A 17,867-nucleotide genomic window follows, 5' to 3' on the forward strand; every position below is an offset into this window, starting at 1 on the left:
TCAAACTCACAGACCACATAGGATGATTAATTGACCTGCGTGGGGAGGAACTGATTGTCAATCTACATGTAAAATCATAGATTTCTGATCGTAGAAATACTTTTATCATAATAATAGATCTTTGATCAGAAATATTTTATTTTATTTTATCATAGATCTTTCATCTTAATAGTTTATTTTATTTTATCAGAAATATTTTATTTTATTTTATTTTATCAGAAATATTTTATTTTATCAGAAATATTTCAACATTTTTATTCAAATTTGTTATTTTTTCAGCTATTTTAGTCGATTTGTCAAGGAAAATTTGTCAAATTACAGTTTTTCGTCAGGTCAAACCTCGAGCGGTTTTCTAATTGATTTATCAATAAATCGTTAAAATCCTCATTTTTTTCGAAAATTACCTGAAAAATTAACAAAAATCACATGAAAAATCTCATTTTTTGAGCTAATTTTACTGATTTTTAACGATTTATCGATAAATCAATTAGAAAACCGCTCGAGGTTTGACCTGACGAAAAACTGTAATTTGACAAATTTTCCTTGACAAATCGACTAAAAATAACAAATGTTGAAATATTTTATTTTTTTCTGAAAATTTGATCATTTTACATAGTTCTGAGTACCAACTAGCCCATCAAAATTACGAAATTGATTGGTTTGCATGATTCTGAGTACCAACTAGCCTATCAAAATTACGAAATTGATTGGTTTGCATGATTCTGAGTATCAACTAGCCTATCAAAATTACGAAATTGATTGGTTTGCATGATTCTGAGTACCAACTAGCCTATCAATTTCAGAAAAAACAAAATATTTCAGAATAAATATATAATATTTCAGAAAAAATAAAATATAATCTCAGAATAATATTTCTGATCAAAGATCTACACATGGTCAGGCCAGTAATTTTCATTTTCACCAGAATTATTTTGTGCTACGTTTTCACAATCTAACATAATTTTTCTTAATATTCTTAAGCGAGTACTATTTGGTCTTTTTTTGCCTCGTACTCGTGGGATAACTCCAATTTAATTTTTTCTACTGCGGCAGAGAGAGGAACGAATTCCTTCACCTGATTATCTTCTACAGTAACTAGCAACTGAAACATCGCCGCCTGAATCCGTTTCATGAACTTGTATTCAGATGATAGTGTGTGTATTCCTTGGTTTTTACGTTCTTGTAAAATTTCAAAATCAGAAACTATTTTTTCAGGATTTAGTTCATTGGATATATTAATTTCATCTTTTTCCAAATTTTTAATAGCAACAATTACATCATTAATATTCTTGTAGTTCATTATTTAGCATATATATATTTAAAATAAAAAAAATATTTCCCCTATGATCTATTCGAGTGTTTTAGCAATTTCAGGAAGAGGTAAGGACAGTACAACCCAAGAACTCATAGCTTGCCACCACATTCTACCAAGTTCAATGGGCACACAAAATACTACCCTCTACGAGAGCCCCTAACCCATCAAACAACGGTCTAGAGGCCCAAGAGGGAGGACGGCACAAACATATATTATGAATGAACCTCTATTTGAGTCTTTTAGCAGGTTCAGTAAGTATGCAATGAATGAATGACAATCTTAATTAAGGACGGCACAAACATATATTATGAATGAACCTCTATTTGAGTCTTTTAGCAGGCTCATTAAGTATGAAATGAAATATATGTAATGAAATGAATATATGTAATGAGATGAAATGAGATGAGATGAGATTAAATGAAATGAATGAATGAAATGAAATGAGGCCATTTTCTACGCTCAACAGAACCCCCCCCCAATAATCAGCCCATGGGTGATACAAAACATGTATCAACCACCGGTGATATGTGGTTTGGAGGGTTCTGTTGAGCGTAGAGGGGCTGGCGGCGCCCCAATTCATTAGAAAAATCGCTAATATGCATAACCACCGACGGTTGTCAGTCATGGGATTCGATCCTACGGCCTCGAGCATCACGGCCAGATGCATTACCAATTGAGCTATCGAATTCATCTAACACTATAAGTTTCAAAGGTTATTATATAGCTATTGCATTTCTGAATAGATTGTAAATTTCTGTATTTCTGAAATAGATTGTAAATTTCTGTATTAAAACAGTGGTTCTGAAATAGATTGTAAATTTCTGTATTATAAACAGCGGTTCTGAAATAGATTGTAAATTTCTGCATTATAAACAGCGGTTATAAATAGATTGTAAATTTCTGCATTATAAACAGCGGTTATAAATAGATTGTAAATTTCTGTATTATAAACAGTGGTCATGAATAGATTGTAAATTTCTGTATTATAAACAGTGGTTATGAATAGATTGTAAATTTCTGCATTATAAACAGTGGTTATAAATAGATTGTAAATTTCTGTATTATAAACAGCGGTTCTGAAATAGATTGTAAATTTCTGTATTATAAACAGTGGTTCTGAATACTTGTGCATTAAAAACAGCGGTTTCTGCCAAGATCTTGCGCTAACAGCGTGTTTTGTATTACCACGGCACCACCACCTACAGATTGATTTAAATACTTGTGCAATTCTGAACAGATGGTAAATATCTGCATTAAAAACAGCGTGTTGTGCCTCGATTTTCTCATAACAGGTTTAAAAATAACTCGTGATGAAAAATATGTTTATTTTTAGTTAGAAACCATAAATATCTTTCTTTGGTATTAATTAACCAATTACGACCATAAAAATCGGAAATTTACGAAGAAAACTATATATTACAGAAGTAATCTCCCTTTTGCATAATTAAAAATTCGGTAGTATACGATTATACAATACTGGGTCCCCCCAAAAATATATATAATTCGAGGTAATGATGATAGTTTATCTCATTAACAATATTGGAAGGTGATTTTCTGCTTATATTTTTTTGAGAAAGTGGATTTGTATATATTTTCCGTGACAAAACGTACTGAAGGCATGCAGATATCAAAGTATTTTGAAGCCACGTTCATTGATTGAAATATAATTTCTTTGCCAGTTTCTGTATTTGTAGACTTTACCGCCCTCCTTGCAATTGTTTTACATCTCCCAGTATTACCATGTGTTAAGTTCTCGCTCTGTGTAACAGCTCGAAGATTGGATAAATTATTGTCAATTTTAACCCCACTGATATGATCGATTACAAGACCATCTTTGATCAACCCCTTGTGACACTTGTATGTGAAACGATGACAGAGATAAGTTTTCTTCCCAACAGTAAACAATAGATAACCATGATTATTAATAAAACCAACTGGTACTTTCATTGACAATTTCTGATCATACCATCAATATTTGATTCGTAGTTTGTTATTATAGGATGCTTTATAAACTCGTGGTTCATATTTTGCTCCATTATACAATAATATTATTTGTTTAAATCATAATTTGTCTGAAAACTTAGTTAGATAATCCTCCACGGATTTTATAGCTCCGTCATTGACGTTAATTTTTTTGTCATAATATCTTTTAAGCTCTCTGTATCGTTTACCACCACAACACGCACACAACTGTGTTTTTCCTCGCACTCCAGCACCACATTGCAGACATGGTATTGGTCCTAAGCTTCCACGATTAATGCACTGCATGTGTTGTCCGCAGAATTCCTTTTTACAGGATTTATTACAACAAGTCAATGAACCCAAAATGAGCCATTTGCATTGAGACATTGTATACATAATATTTTAATTTAAATATTTGTTTGAAATATAACATGAACTAATTCGATAGATTATCCCGAATAAAGCCCTTGAGCGGAGATAAATTTAATCTCGACAGAATATCTTCTAACCTACCGATGCAAGATCTAATTGATCCGAAAAACAATGGTTTGATTAATAAAATTCACGACGCCAAGAAAGAATTTCAAACGGATAGTGCATCTCATGTCTGGTCAACGTTCAAGATTATACGCAACAAAAATATCATTAACGCTATGATGAATGACAAACGAGCAGCAATTATCATTAACTATCTTGATAATCGCAAATATCTTTTCAGAATAAAATTTGTCGTGTTGACAGAAACAGATGATTGGATTATCCGTGATAAATATGATCCTGTCCATGGTAATAAAAAAATTGTCGTACTAAGTAGAGATTCCAAACCAGGTCTATTGACAGGTATTGACAAACCGTATTATGAACGAGCATATCCTGTGACAGTGGTTATTTATGGAATCTATGTGATAAATGAAAAACCTAGCATTGATAAACTAGCGCTGATGAAATTTTCAAAAATAAATTGTGTAGCTGAACGAGTAACAGAACATTTTACCATAGTGACTCGTGGAAATGGTCTAATGGATAAAAGACGTAAAATAATAAACATTTGGGAAGAAATGGTTAAAGATACCGGTGCGTCTATCAAAGATGTCGCTGAGTTAGGAAAAAAATTAAAATTTCCAATAACTGTAGCAACGATAACAGAAGAGATTTTGTATGAATCAAAATATAGATCAAAAGGAGCTTCGATCGAAAGTATTGATCATAACGCACATGCGTGGACTAACACAGTAACAATATTTCCACGAGATCGAACTGTTAAATGTTATCCCGGAGACATGTTTGATTTTATTAACGAAATAAGTAAAAACGATCTTGTGTCAGTATGGTTATTTCAGTCTTGCGTAGAAGAAAAAAATCAATTTGATCAGTTTGTGAGACCAAATGGCGTTATTTATCGAACAAATCCTCTTCACGAGAAAATGAAAAATCTTGCACTGCAATATACTGATGACAATTATTGAGCAACTGTTTTACTGTTCCGTCAGTTGCTGCTCATTTTGCTAGAAAGAAAAATTCGTGGAAACCAACTAGGTTTGATTTTCTTGATGACATAGTATCCAGTTGTGTCGAATATGGACACGGCGGATTGTGGAATACTAAATACAATCACAGAGATGTTATTTCAGTTGATATGGTTGCATGTTATCCTGAAGTTTTCTTGGATATGGAGATTGTTCTGTGTATTTTGAGCGATTCGGTCATCCGATGCACGAAATGATGCGAGTATCAATAAATGGACCATTACCGGATTTTGACCTAACTGGATTTGCTCGTATCAAGTCATTCGAAATGTCTAAAGGACTTCATCCAATTTGTTATGTTTGGTTTGGAAAACATTTTTCAGAAAAAATGTGGACACCAATAGTGTTATTACAGTATATGCTTGATTGTGCGATATTAATATCGCTGACGATCAGCAAAGCAATTATATCATACCGAAAACAAACCAAGGTTTGGTTACCACATTCGGATGAAACCGATTCAAAGGATCTTGGTAGAAAAATAATCAGCAAATTTACCCAAGGAGGAGCATATGATCACAGACGACATTGTACAAGACTGATCATGGACGATGCTGAGTTAGATTTCATAATCGCTGATACAATGAACAAGAACACGTTTATAAGTCGAGAAACAGTTTTCTTGTCAAATGGAAATAAACTAGGTACAATTGTGAGCTACATGGACGGTGAGTCACCTCAGTATACTCATTTAAGATCATCGATGTTAGCATATGTTTCAATAAATCTATTATCGATGATAAATAAGGTTTCCACACTAGCTGTCAGAGTTGCTACTGATTCGTTTTATATAAGTAAAAAACATTCAATACTGTTAGAAAGATTAAATATAGGCACTTATGCATCGTGGGGTTCGTGGAGAATAAAAAAGGAATATATACTCAATTATTCCAAATCCACTGATGTTGTGGTTAAAGATATTTACTGTAAAAAATATCAATTGTCGACAACTTCGTTGTTACCATTGATATACAATCCAATAACTAGACACAAAATGGTTTATCTAAACGGACCTGGCGGTTCTGGTAAAACCACTTGAGCTATCGAACTATTTCAGAATTCAGATATGATTGTGCTAACACCTACACATAGACTCATGCGAGAAATGAAACAACGAGGAGTACAATCATGTACTTATCACAGCTTTTTCCGATGGAAGGGTGATGCATGGACATCTTTAAGGATGGGCGAGAAATACATTCCAAGGATTATAATATGGGATGAAATATGCACTGTACCGCTAGAAACACTAAAAACGTTTCTTGATTGGTTATTAACAAGAAATACTGCTGTGATAATGTGCGGCGATCACGGTTAACCACCACCCGTAGCTGGACCATCTCCACATGGATGGCTGAAAAATTTCGTTGACCACTTCGAAGAAGTATCTAATGATCATAGAGCACTTGATGCAACGTTGAAGGAATTTAAAAAATTAATCAGACTACAACCGAATAAAATTCAGTGTGAAGTAATGCGCAAGATAATTTCAGAAACATCGTTGAAAGACTTTCTGCGCGCGTGGAGACCAAACGATTTGATAGTTGCAAGTAGAAAGATAGTTTGTGATACACTTCAGCGGGAGTTGTTTCAGTTACAACGAGAAAAGTTTCCAACGTTGCCAGTTCCATTATGTTATCGACCAGCAGATACGCAACGGCAAAATATTGACGTTGATATACCAGGACCCTTGACTCTGTCAAGGAGGAAACAGAATCTTGTACTAAATGATATTATCACAGTTGATGTTGATGTTGTTGAAGATGCTCTACGTGCTGATAAATCCCCGTGGACGCTTGGATACACAATGACAATTCATTCATCTCAGGGATTAAGTATTACTGATACAGTTGTTTGGATCGTTGATGATCGTATTGAATGGTCGAACTTGGTTTATCTTGCATTGTCTCAAGTTAGAAAAATATCTCAATTGAGACGAATCGTCATGGACTCATCGGTGATTAGTGATGACCTCGATTGTCGAGGCCCTGACAAATGTCAAAGCGACATAATAAGAAAAAAATTATCTGGCTATAAACAGTGTGATAAAAAAAACAAACGCGATTTTGATCTTGATGTTGATTTTATTAATGCGCTGAAACAACAACAGAATAATCATTGTGCAAGTTGTAATTGTATAATGTTATGGCGGTATCTGAAAAATAATCCAAAACAATTTACCGTAGATAGAAAAAATAACAATCTTGGTCATACACGAGAAAATATCATGTTGACCTGTCTTGAATGTAATCGACGTCAGGGTGCCAGCACCCTTGGAGCTAGTTAAGTGATTTGGGTGGTAATTGTGTGTTATCAGGAATTATCTGTAATTGTTCACGTACAAATCCACGTTGAGGAGCAGTTGAATCCAGTCTGTAGATTGCGGGTCTACCTGAGGATCTTGTCACAGTGGATATCTTATGTGTGGTAACACTCCAAATAGGATCAGTCGCTCTTTTTTTACCGCCTTCAAGTTCACCGGGCTCGTATAAATACCTGACAGTGATATTACCTAATAATGGTTGTGCTGAAAGATCACGTCGTTGTGTAGGTATGTATTTTTTTGTAATTGCATTAATAGGTTTCATGTTGGTCGTTCGAGTAATCTCATTATTTGACGCTGCTATCACATTTGGTAATCTTGCCACCCATTCACGACATCTCGTATCCTGAATCAATTCCTTCGCGTATTGATATCCAAATAACCGCTCAGCAAGTGTTCGATTAAATCGTTCAACAATTGCCTGATCACGATGAATCGCAGTATGTATTCGTCGTATTTTAGTATTATGTTGTTTCATCAATGATGATACTGGACCAAGAAATTCCTTGCCAGGATCAACTTGTAACAGCTGTGGCCACTGTAGACCACCTCGTTGATAAATTCGTTTAAAAGCATCGGCTACCTCAGATACTGTTTTCGTTGATAGCGGTTCTGCATCTTTATATCTACTTGCAACATCAACAACAGTTAGCGCGTATTTGTACGTTTTTTTACGCACAGTATCATGTGGTAAAAACAGAATATCAGCTTGATGAACCTCATTAGGAACACGGACACTGAAATGTGCAAATCGAATTTGCTTAGGACGCGGTAGATAAATTTGCCATATTGCCTGTTTGAATAACCACGCTTTAGCAGTAGAATGTTTAACCGCTGCTGCATCAGCGAGTTTACTAATTGCTGCTTTACCCTTCCAGTATCCAATTGGTGAATAATAAATCGATTCCATTTATATATTACCAGCGCCTAGTGCTAATTTACCTTTCATCGCGGATCTTACTAACCAATTAGCTAATTTTTCTTTGATATTTTTATTTTTTATAGAATCTAGCGCATGAATTAATTTCACATCTGCAATATGCCTATGTTGTAGATCATTGCTTTTATATGCAACATCATGAGCATGACATGCTTTATCAATAACGTTTATTGGTTCCTCGCCTGGTTTTGGTTGATCCTGATTATCAAGTCTAATATCGAGTCATTTACCAGGACCGCAATAATTATATCCTGGTAGGTGTTTTTCTCCTGGGTATTTGGCCCACGGAGTTCCGGGTAATTTTGTTAATTTTGCTGCAATATCACCTCCGCGTTGCTTTTCTTTTAACGCTGACTTTGCCCCTGAATTACCACCAGGAATAAATTTAAATTTTCTTGTACCACACCGCGTACACTTACCCATAACTGCTGATCTGTTATTTTTTGTGGTAATAGTTGTTAGTGCATCCGCCGGAGTACGCATCCTGCACTTCACACAATATAAATCCATGGATATTTTATACAGCATGGATATAATTGATTTCTCAGCGACAAGAAAACGAGAACCTGTCAAGCACCATCCTACGTTACCAAATTCAATTAGAATGATAATAATAGGACCATCTGGAAGTGGAAAGACACAGTTGTTACTCAGTCTTATAATGAGATGGTTAAAGTGGGATAAATTGTATTTGGTAGCCCCGTCAGTTGATGATCAACGATGTTATAATGTGCTTAAGGATTTTAATGAAAACGCGGATAACGATGTTATCGAGTTTATAACTGATATTGATGAAGCACCATCAGTTGATTCCATAGACGGATTTATTAATAATTTAGTTGTATACGATGATGTGATGCTGGACAAACAATCAAATCCAGCTAGGATTTTTTCTCGAGGTAGACATAAAAACACCAATGTTATTTATGTTACTCAATGATACACACAAATACCAAAAGTGATCAGAGATAACTGTAATATTTTAGTTGTGTTTAATGGAGTTGATACACACACGTTGCGAAATATTCATCAAACCTGGTGCAGCGGTGACATGGATATAATTAAATTCAGAAATTTCTTTTCACGAGCGCAAACTACTCCGCACGGGTTTATAACAATAAATCTGCACGATCCTAGAACAAGATATCGTATTGGACTTGATAAAATATTTGGATAAATTAATAGCAGCAGAGGGGCCATGACCTCAAGTTGGTTCATTTTTTTTGTAATCTCGCGAGTTTTCTAATTAACCGGAGTCCTCAATCATTTATTTCAAGCAAATATTCAGCTCGAAATATTTTTAGTTAGAAGCCTTATTTCGGTTTTTGGACGTTCCCAAAGTCGGTCTGTTCACCCCCCTCTGCTGCTCGTTGAATTTCACACATACGGTGACTCTCATATTTAGGTTCAAAACAGAATATCTAAGTTACAATAAAATTTCCCCATGAACAGCTCTATAGTTAAAGATTGCCTCCATAAAGTGGACAGCTTCTTAACAAAACTAGCCTGTATTGTGATGATACATCAAGAATTTGGGCTCTAAGTACATGGCTGTGGTCAACTCTGTGGCCAAAGAACATAAGGTTATTGCTTTTTATTCAACAGCATACTGAACTCATTTGTTTGTAATAGCTAAAACTACCAGTATATAGCCCTAGGTAATACTGTACTTGGAACAAAACCCATGCACATTTCAACATTTCATTCACATATTCAACAAAGCTATTTTAGTACACACAATTTCAGGACAGACAAGTCCAGTTCTATGGCACTACAGGTCCCAACATTTTACACAAGTCAAACTATGTCACACAGTATATATATATATATATATATATATATATATATATATATATATATATATATTCTCAGTACTTAGTTACTTATATCTTAGTTACTTACAGTGGTAAATATATATTCCTGTTAGAACCCACTATTTCGTTTCTCATTTATATCTATATCTTTATCTACATGATGCAAAAGATCACAGATGTGAGTCCCAGACCTCTGGGTCAAACAAATTTTCAACCCTTGTAAGTTTGCATTAGTGTTGCAATTGTTGCTGGATGCAAAACAAAAATAAGGTAAAATATAGTTCTTCTGTCATATAAATCTGCTGAAAAAAACCAGGAGTCCCTGTACAGCAGATTTAGTGTTAAAATGTAATAAAACTTCTTCCAGTGAATGTCAAAAGTATGCACAAGTTGCCACTATATTACACTTATCTATGTTCACATCTAAGTCCATCTTCCGCTTTTGTAAAACCCAATCCACACCCAAAAATTCAAAACATTTACAGGGATAGCACCCTAGTCTGAGAAACAAGATAGCTTAGTCAGCAGAGAGTTGGACATGATAACCTGCGGGTTGTTAATTAGAACCCTAGTGCAGATGGGCAGTTTCTTTACCCTCCCATGATATTATCCTCATATAAGGTGCATACATGTACCTATGTGAGGAGAACCTGTGATTGTAATCCGCATATATTACCTTGAGGCGCCATGCCTGAAAATAGTCATGTTGGGTAGAAGACTTCAACCTAGATCAGTAACCTAATAACACTGCTATTGTCATGCTACATGTATTCAGTACATATCTCCAAGACTGTCTGTCGTTCTAACAAATACAGGCACAGGTATGGTGCAGGAGCAACACATATACAACATGGGTATGATGCAAGTACACGTACTACTCAAGTACATGTACTACACAAGTACACGTACTACTCACGTACATGTACTACACAAGTACATACACATCAACATACATGTCTGTGTTCACATAAAACACGTCCATTTACAGCATCAATGTTCGTGTGGTAAAGAAACTGACCACTATTATCTGAATTGTACTGGGAACATTGACCAGACACATTGACCAGGCACAAGAGAATTAGTGGATTGCCTGGCTTGTGAGTTGGCTATTCAAACTCCATTTCTTCCTGGATTTCATGACAAAATATAGGAGGCATATTAATGGAAAATATTAGTATTTCAACAACTATACCTGAAACTGGTTTATGTACAGACATTGCCTTATTATATCCATCTCTAAAATACAGATAAAAATGAGACAATTTTAAAAAATATATATTTTAAAGTGCCAAGTCAAATTTATATCACATTAAACTTTGAGCACTATTTATCTGCCAGTCATTTTTAGCCCATCAGTTGGTGAAGTCAAAGTTGTTGGTAAACTGGTCTTTTACTTTTCAGTGGTAAATTTTGGGAATTTGATTTATATCTGTACTCATCTTTAAAGTGCCATATGTAAACTGAGAATGTGTTGATGCCAATACCAATACTGGATGAGGGTTTCTTTACTTTTAGTAGCAAATATGGAGTAGAGAAAAGTGACTATTGAGTTGAAAAAAGTTAGTATTGAGTTCACAAAAGTGAATATTAGGTTGAAAAAGTGAGTACTGAGTACAGAAGAGCAAGTACTGGGTTGTAAAAAATAAGTATTGGGTAGAAAAAAAATGGGTATGAAGTTGAAAAAGTGAGCATTGAGTTTATAAAGTGAATATTGAGTGGACAAAGCAAGTAGTGAATAGTAAAAAGTGAGTATCAAGGTGAAGAAACAATTATCTTTATTACACTATCACTATCAAACTGCAGAATAAGCAGGAGAGAAAACTCACCTGGCTGGTTGAAATATTTTCTGGTCCTCTTCCGCTCGAAGATCCCAGAGCCGGCAACCCCCTCCCCAACTGGCAATATTCAGTACCACTATGCTTTCTATTGGATCTGTCAGTGACACTGGCTTACCATCCAGTTCCAACTGCAACACAAGATGTGCAAAGCAGCAAAATACATTTATGATAATTCTGTTTTAACTAATTTTGGTTAAGGTTTTACTGCACTTATATTTTTCACAGTAATCATCTTAATATTCAAATGTATGTTGTAAGTATTTACCAACTGCAAGTGGAAGCATAATTTGTTATGTACAATGGACTGTGCATATAGCAGGAACAATATCCTGACAACTTTGGACTAAGTGCTTATAACTGAATTGCTTTGCATAACTTGAACAAACTGAAAAAATTTCTTTATGCACTTTTAGTTAAATTGTCTGTAAATTATGCAGACAGACTGATTATCAGATGGCCCTAAATGTGCAAATCAAGTGAAAGACTGATGGATGGATCTTTAGGCATGAATAATCTGTTCTGGACAATGTACTGACACTAAGCAATGGTGGTGGCTAAACACACAGTGTTATAATGGGTGTAACAACAATGGGAGGCAATAACTTACATAATACACAAACAGGAAAAATTTATTATAGATCTACCAATAACAGTTTATGGTAAAGAAAAAAAAATCATCTTTCCCACATTCTCCTTTGTTTTATTTGCAAAGAATGTTCAAAGACAGACAGATAGTACAGTTTATCACCAATCTTTATTCTTGATTGCTGAAATTTTAATCTTACTGAAACTGAACAATCTTATATGGCTTTATTTTTCTTCCATGATTTTTCCTGGCTGTCTGGTATTGAGGACTGGGGCCATCATTGTCGGACATTTTATCAATCGTTAATCAAATTTCTGGGAGTAAAGTGGTGAAATTATAAATAATGCCTGAGTTTGAAAATGTTTTTACACTGGGATGAGAGCTGGTATTTTCAATATGGTATGACTGTAGACAGATTAGATTGTGATTGGGACCCATTTCAAATGTGACTAAGGCCTATATTTGTCCCAATAAGGACTCATGATTAAATCCCTCATTATTAAATTGTTATATGATGAGAGCATTATAAGAACAAAATGATGCAAACAAGCTTCCAATGAATTCAGTGTGGTATGCCAATTCAAGCTGATATGCTGGAACACAATGAGGCAAACAAGCTTCCAATGAATTCAGTGTGGTATGCCAATTCAAGCTCATATGCTGGAACACAATGAGGCAAACAAGCTTCCATTGAACTCAGTGTGGTATGCCAATTCAAGCTGATATGCTGGAACACAATGAGGCAAACAAGCTTCCAGTGAACTCAGTGTGGTATGCCAATTCAAGCTGATATGCTGGAACACAATGACGCAAACAAGCTTCCAATGAATTCAGTGTGGTATGCCAATTCAAGCTGATATGCTGGAACACAATGAGGCAAACAAGCTTCCAATGGACTCACTGTAGTATGCCAATTCCAGCTGATATGCTGGATCAAAATGATGCAAACAAGCTTCCAGTGAACTCAGTGTGGTATGCCAATTCAAGCTGATATGATCCTGATATGTTCCTTCCCTTTCCAAACTGTAATATTTATTAATGATATCTCAGAAATATTTCTGGCTAGTTTCATGTTCCCGTCATTCAGCATAACATTGATTGCTATGTTGACAAAATGTAATATGCATTTTTAAAATAGCTCACTTTTTATCATTGGGCGCGGGGCTGGACTTGTTAGTGACTCTGACACTCATAAATACTGTTCTGTGGGGGGAGGCTGGACTTGTTAGTGACTCTGATACTCATAAATACTGTTCTGTGGGGGGAAATACAGGAGAATTATTCCAAAGGACTGTTTAGATGCTTGCAACATAAATGTTTCAGCCATGCAATCAAAATTAAATCATACAATAATAATACCTATGTTCTATTTAAGGGGGTGCTCAGTGTGTACTTTTGAGAGAGTGGCATATGTAAGGTGAAGTTGTTTGCATTTAAGACATGCACAATGGAGAGAATGTTGGCATACATGTATGCTGCATTAATGTAATTTGGATGATATTTCTTTGGATATTGTTTTTTTTGTAAATTGTACATGATCTATGCACGCTTAACTAAAATGACTGCTCGCTTGTATTAAAAAATCACCCTGAATTAGTCTAAATTACACTATCCATAGCAGCTATTAAAATAGGGAAAATGAACTTTGCCAGACTAGACAATACCAGCTTCTGAAAGTGTAATGAATGAATTACCAAATATATAAAACGTAAAAAAAGTTATCAGCTCTTTTTTATACAATTTACCTCTGAAGTTCAGGAAGTGAAAATGACCAAGTGGAGCAAACACTTTTCTGAAAGGTGCACATCTGGAGTAAGGACAAGCTGTATACTCTATAACCCAAATTACACCCAACAATCATACACCAAAATAAAGGGAATTTAAGGTTCCTTGAATTATACCCAAGATATACAAGGTCCTTTTAAAATAGCCAGTATAACCAGTGAGGAAAGCAGGGGAATTTTTTTTCTTTAAAATTCTAACCATTGCAAAATGCGAAACTGTAGAGTGCCAACTATGCTGGAACCAAATGATGTAAATAAGCTTCCAGTGAACTCAGTGTGGTATGCCAATTCAAGCTGATATGCTGGAACACAATGAGGCAAACAAGCTTCCAGTGAACTCAGTGTGGAATGCCAATTCAAGCTGATATGCTGGAACACAATGAGGCAAACAAGCTTCCAATGAACTCAGTGTGGTATGCCAATTCAAGCTGATATGCTGAAACCAATGAGGCAAACAAGCTTCCAGTGAACTCAGTGTGGAATGCCAATTCAAGCTGATATGCTGAAACCAAATGATCCAAACAAGCTTCCAATGAACTCAGTGTGGAATGCCAATTCAAGCTGATATGGTGGCGCTCACCAGATAATATGTACTTTTGAGAGAGTGACGTATGTAAGGTGAAGTAGTTCGCATTTAAAACATGCACAGTGGAGAGAATGTTTGCATACCTCTATGCTACATTAATGTAATGTGGATGATATTTCTTTTGGATATTGTACTTTTGGAAATTTTACATGATTTAAGCACACTGCTAACTAAAATGACTGCTCCCATGTGTTAAAAAATCAGTCTGAATTAGTCTAAAGTACACTATACATAGCAGCTATTAAAATAGGGAAAATGAATTTTGCCAGACTAGACAATACCAGCTTCTGAAAGTGCAATGAATGAATTACCAAATATATAAAATGTAAAAAAAGTTATCGGCTCTTTTTTATACAACTGACCTCTGAAGTTCAGGAAGTGAAAATGACCAAGTAGAGCTAGCACTTTTTTGAAAGGTGCACATTTAAAGTAAGGCCAAGCTGTATACTCTATAACCCATAGTACACCCATCAATCATACACCAAAATAAAGGGAATTAAAGGTTCTTTGCATTATACCTAAGATATACAAGGTCTTTTTTAAATAGCCAGTATAACCAGTGAGGAAAGCCGGGGACATTCTTTTTCTTTAAATTCCTAACCCTATGCAAAATGCGAAACTGTATAGCGCCACCTATGCTGGAACACAATGAGGCAAACAAGCTTCCAGTGAACTCAGTGTGGAATGCCAATTCAAGCTGATATGCTGGAACACAATGAGGCAAACAAGCTTCCAGTGAACTCAGTGTGGAATGCCAATTCAAGCTGATATGCTGAAACCAAATGATCCAAACAAGCTTCCAATGAACTCAGTGTGGTATGCCAATTCAAGCTGATATGCTGGAACACAATGAGGCAAACAAGCTTCCATTGAACTCAGTGTGGTATGCCAATTCAAGCTGATATGCTGAAACCAAATGATCCAAACAAGCTTCCAGTGAACTCAGTGTGGTATGCCAATTCAAGCTGATATGCTGAAACCAAATGATCCAAACAAGCTTCCAGTGAACTCAGTGTGGTATGCCAATTCAAGCTGATATGCTGAAACCAAATGATCCAAACAAGCTTCCAGTGAACTCAGTGTGGTATGCCAATTCAAGCTGATATGCTGGAACACAATGATGCAAACAAGCTTCCAGTGAACTCAATGTGGTATGCCAATTCAAGCTCATATATATATCAATTCAGATTGATATGCTGAAACGAAATGAAGCAAATAACCTTCCACTGAACTCAATGTGGTATGCCAATTCAAGCTATATATATATAGAAAGAGTGAGAGAGAGAAAGAGAGACTGACAGAGAGAGCAAGAGAGAGAGAGAAAGTGATTGAGTGATCCCGCTATAACATGATGGTTGGGGTCCAATTATTAGAACTCAACCGTGTTATGTGCCAAGCCATGTTATAACCAACCAAGTCAGTTAGCTGAAGAAAATGATGCATGTACCAAAAAATGTCAAAGAAATCCATGAATCAAGTATAGATCACATGTTATAAAATTCAAGTATCTTTCACTTCCCATTGGAAAACAAATAGCACATAAATAAATCTAAATCCCATTGTCAATATACATGCAATTAAATAATTCACTATGGCTATAGTTGTTTACATGTTACATGCACATGTACTTAAACTGGCCTAGATTCTGGTCATCTGGAGACATCTATCATCTTACCATGGCTACCCAGGGGACGAGGCCATTCATAGAGACATGACAATGTGAACAAATTAAAAAGTGAGTGGCCATATAACTAAGGTTGCAAAAGATTGGAAATTTAATTTGTGTTTTTTGCCACCATTGGTAGCGACTGTAAACAAACTTTTTTTCTGCAAAATGTAAACTTTTCAATTTTAGCTAGTATGGTAGCATGATTATTTGAGTATATCACAGCATACATTACTCAAACAAGACCTCAGCATCAGCAGATTATGATATAACAATGCACAGTTAAGACTGAGCAAATTTGAAGAAAAAAAAAAGATATTTTAATAGGTCTGTCCTGTTTCTTCCTGACAACAAATATTTAAACAAACCGAAGATACAGTCAGCTCCACTTAAATGCATATCACTTAAGTGCATAGCAAAACTATGGTCCAGTTTTTCCTTCATTAATATGCATAGTAATCAATATCGGATCATTGCTAACTTCAAGAAGCAATACTGATCACTAGTGTTGCATCAAGTTGTTAACATCATCGACAATGGAAGTGAAGGGCATGCTGCAGAAGTAGCAAAAAAACTGAGTTTACTGGATGCCTTGCATCTAGAGAATGAGGCATGGAATTGAATTTCAGGAGCAACCATCACCAACTTTTAATGACATGCAAGTTTTGTCAAAAGCACTGTGTCCACTGAAGATGTTACCGATGACGACAACGCTGAGGTTTTTATCCCACCCACTATGGCATTGGATGATTTCAATCACTATGTGACAGTGGATGAACACCTTCATACTGATGAAGAAAAAACAGATGCAGATATATGTTCACACGTCCAGCAAGAAGAAAAGGATTCAGACCCAGAAGATGTGGAGGACTCTACCAACGATTTGTCTACCCTGCCTCCAAACTTTGCTACTGTCATTAAAAGAGACTATTAGAGCATTTCTGGAAGCAAATGGGTGCGAATTGTATGACGGATTTTATAACTTGCAGACTATTGTCCACCAGATTGGCCATCCCAACTGTGTTCAAAAATCAATTAAGGACTTTTTTACCAAGTAACTTTCAAACTTTTTGCAATGACATTAATGTCTTTCTTTTTACGTAAACTTATTAAATGTACTTTACTGGGAACTAATTTCAGTAGTGACCCATATACTGTTTTGCTACCAAAGAGTAATACACAATGTCAATAATAATTTAGGAAAAAACAGTTTATAGTGTTTATCTGAATTTACATGCATTGTGGAATTAAATGTATATGTAGATATTTAATATACTGAAACACATTTATATAGCATATGGGCTTTGTATGACTTTCCATTTTACAAGAACATGTACATTGTAAAAAAACATGAATTCTGCTTAAATACATACTCTGTTTATATGCATAGCTTGGGTCCGGTCCTGAGGCTATGCATATAAGCGGAGTTGACTGCATTTCAATTTGTTTATACAGTTTGTGCTGTTACTACCTTTCAACTCAGAATGACTCAGAAATATGAGGAAAAAAAACTCTAGATATTTTTAT

At 35.3% G+C, this 17,867-nt stretch overlaps 1 protein-coding gene across 4 annotated transcripts in view; it reads right to left on the reverse strand.

The window, feature by feature from the left end:
- The window catches only part of LOC149803284 (diacylglycerol kinase epsilon-like), a 211,615-nt gene that overhangs the window by 85,416 nt on the left and 108,332 nt on the right, over positions 1-17,867 (reverse strand). For all 4 annotated transcript variants that reach the window (XM_089952971.1, XM_089952970.1, XM_089952968.1 and 1 more), the window contains one exon: positions 11,707-11,846. In XM_089952971.1, coding sequence (XP_089809097.1) covers positions 11,707-11,846 — 140 coding nt within the window. The remainder of the gene's footprint in view (positions 1-11,706; positions 11,847-17,867) is intronic.

Source organism: Sinohyriopsis cumingii, chromosome 3, assembly GCF_028554795.1.
Source record: "Sinohyriopsis cumingii isolate HCF-2022 chromosome 3, ASM2855479v2, whole genome shotgun sequence".
Classification (NCBI taxonomy): Eukaryota; Metazoa; Mollusca; class Bivalvia; order Unionida; family Unionidae; genus Sinohyriopsis; species Sinohyriopsis cumingii.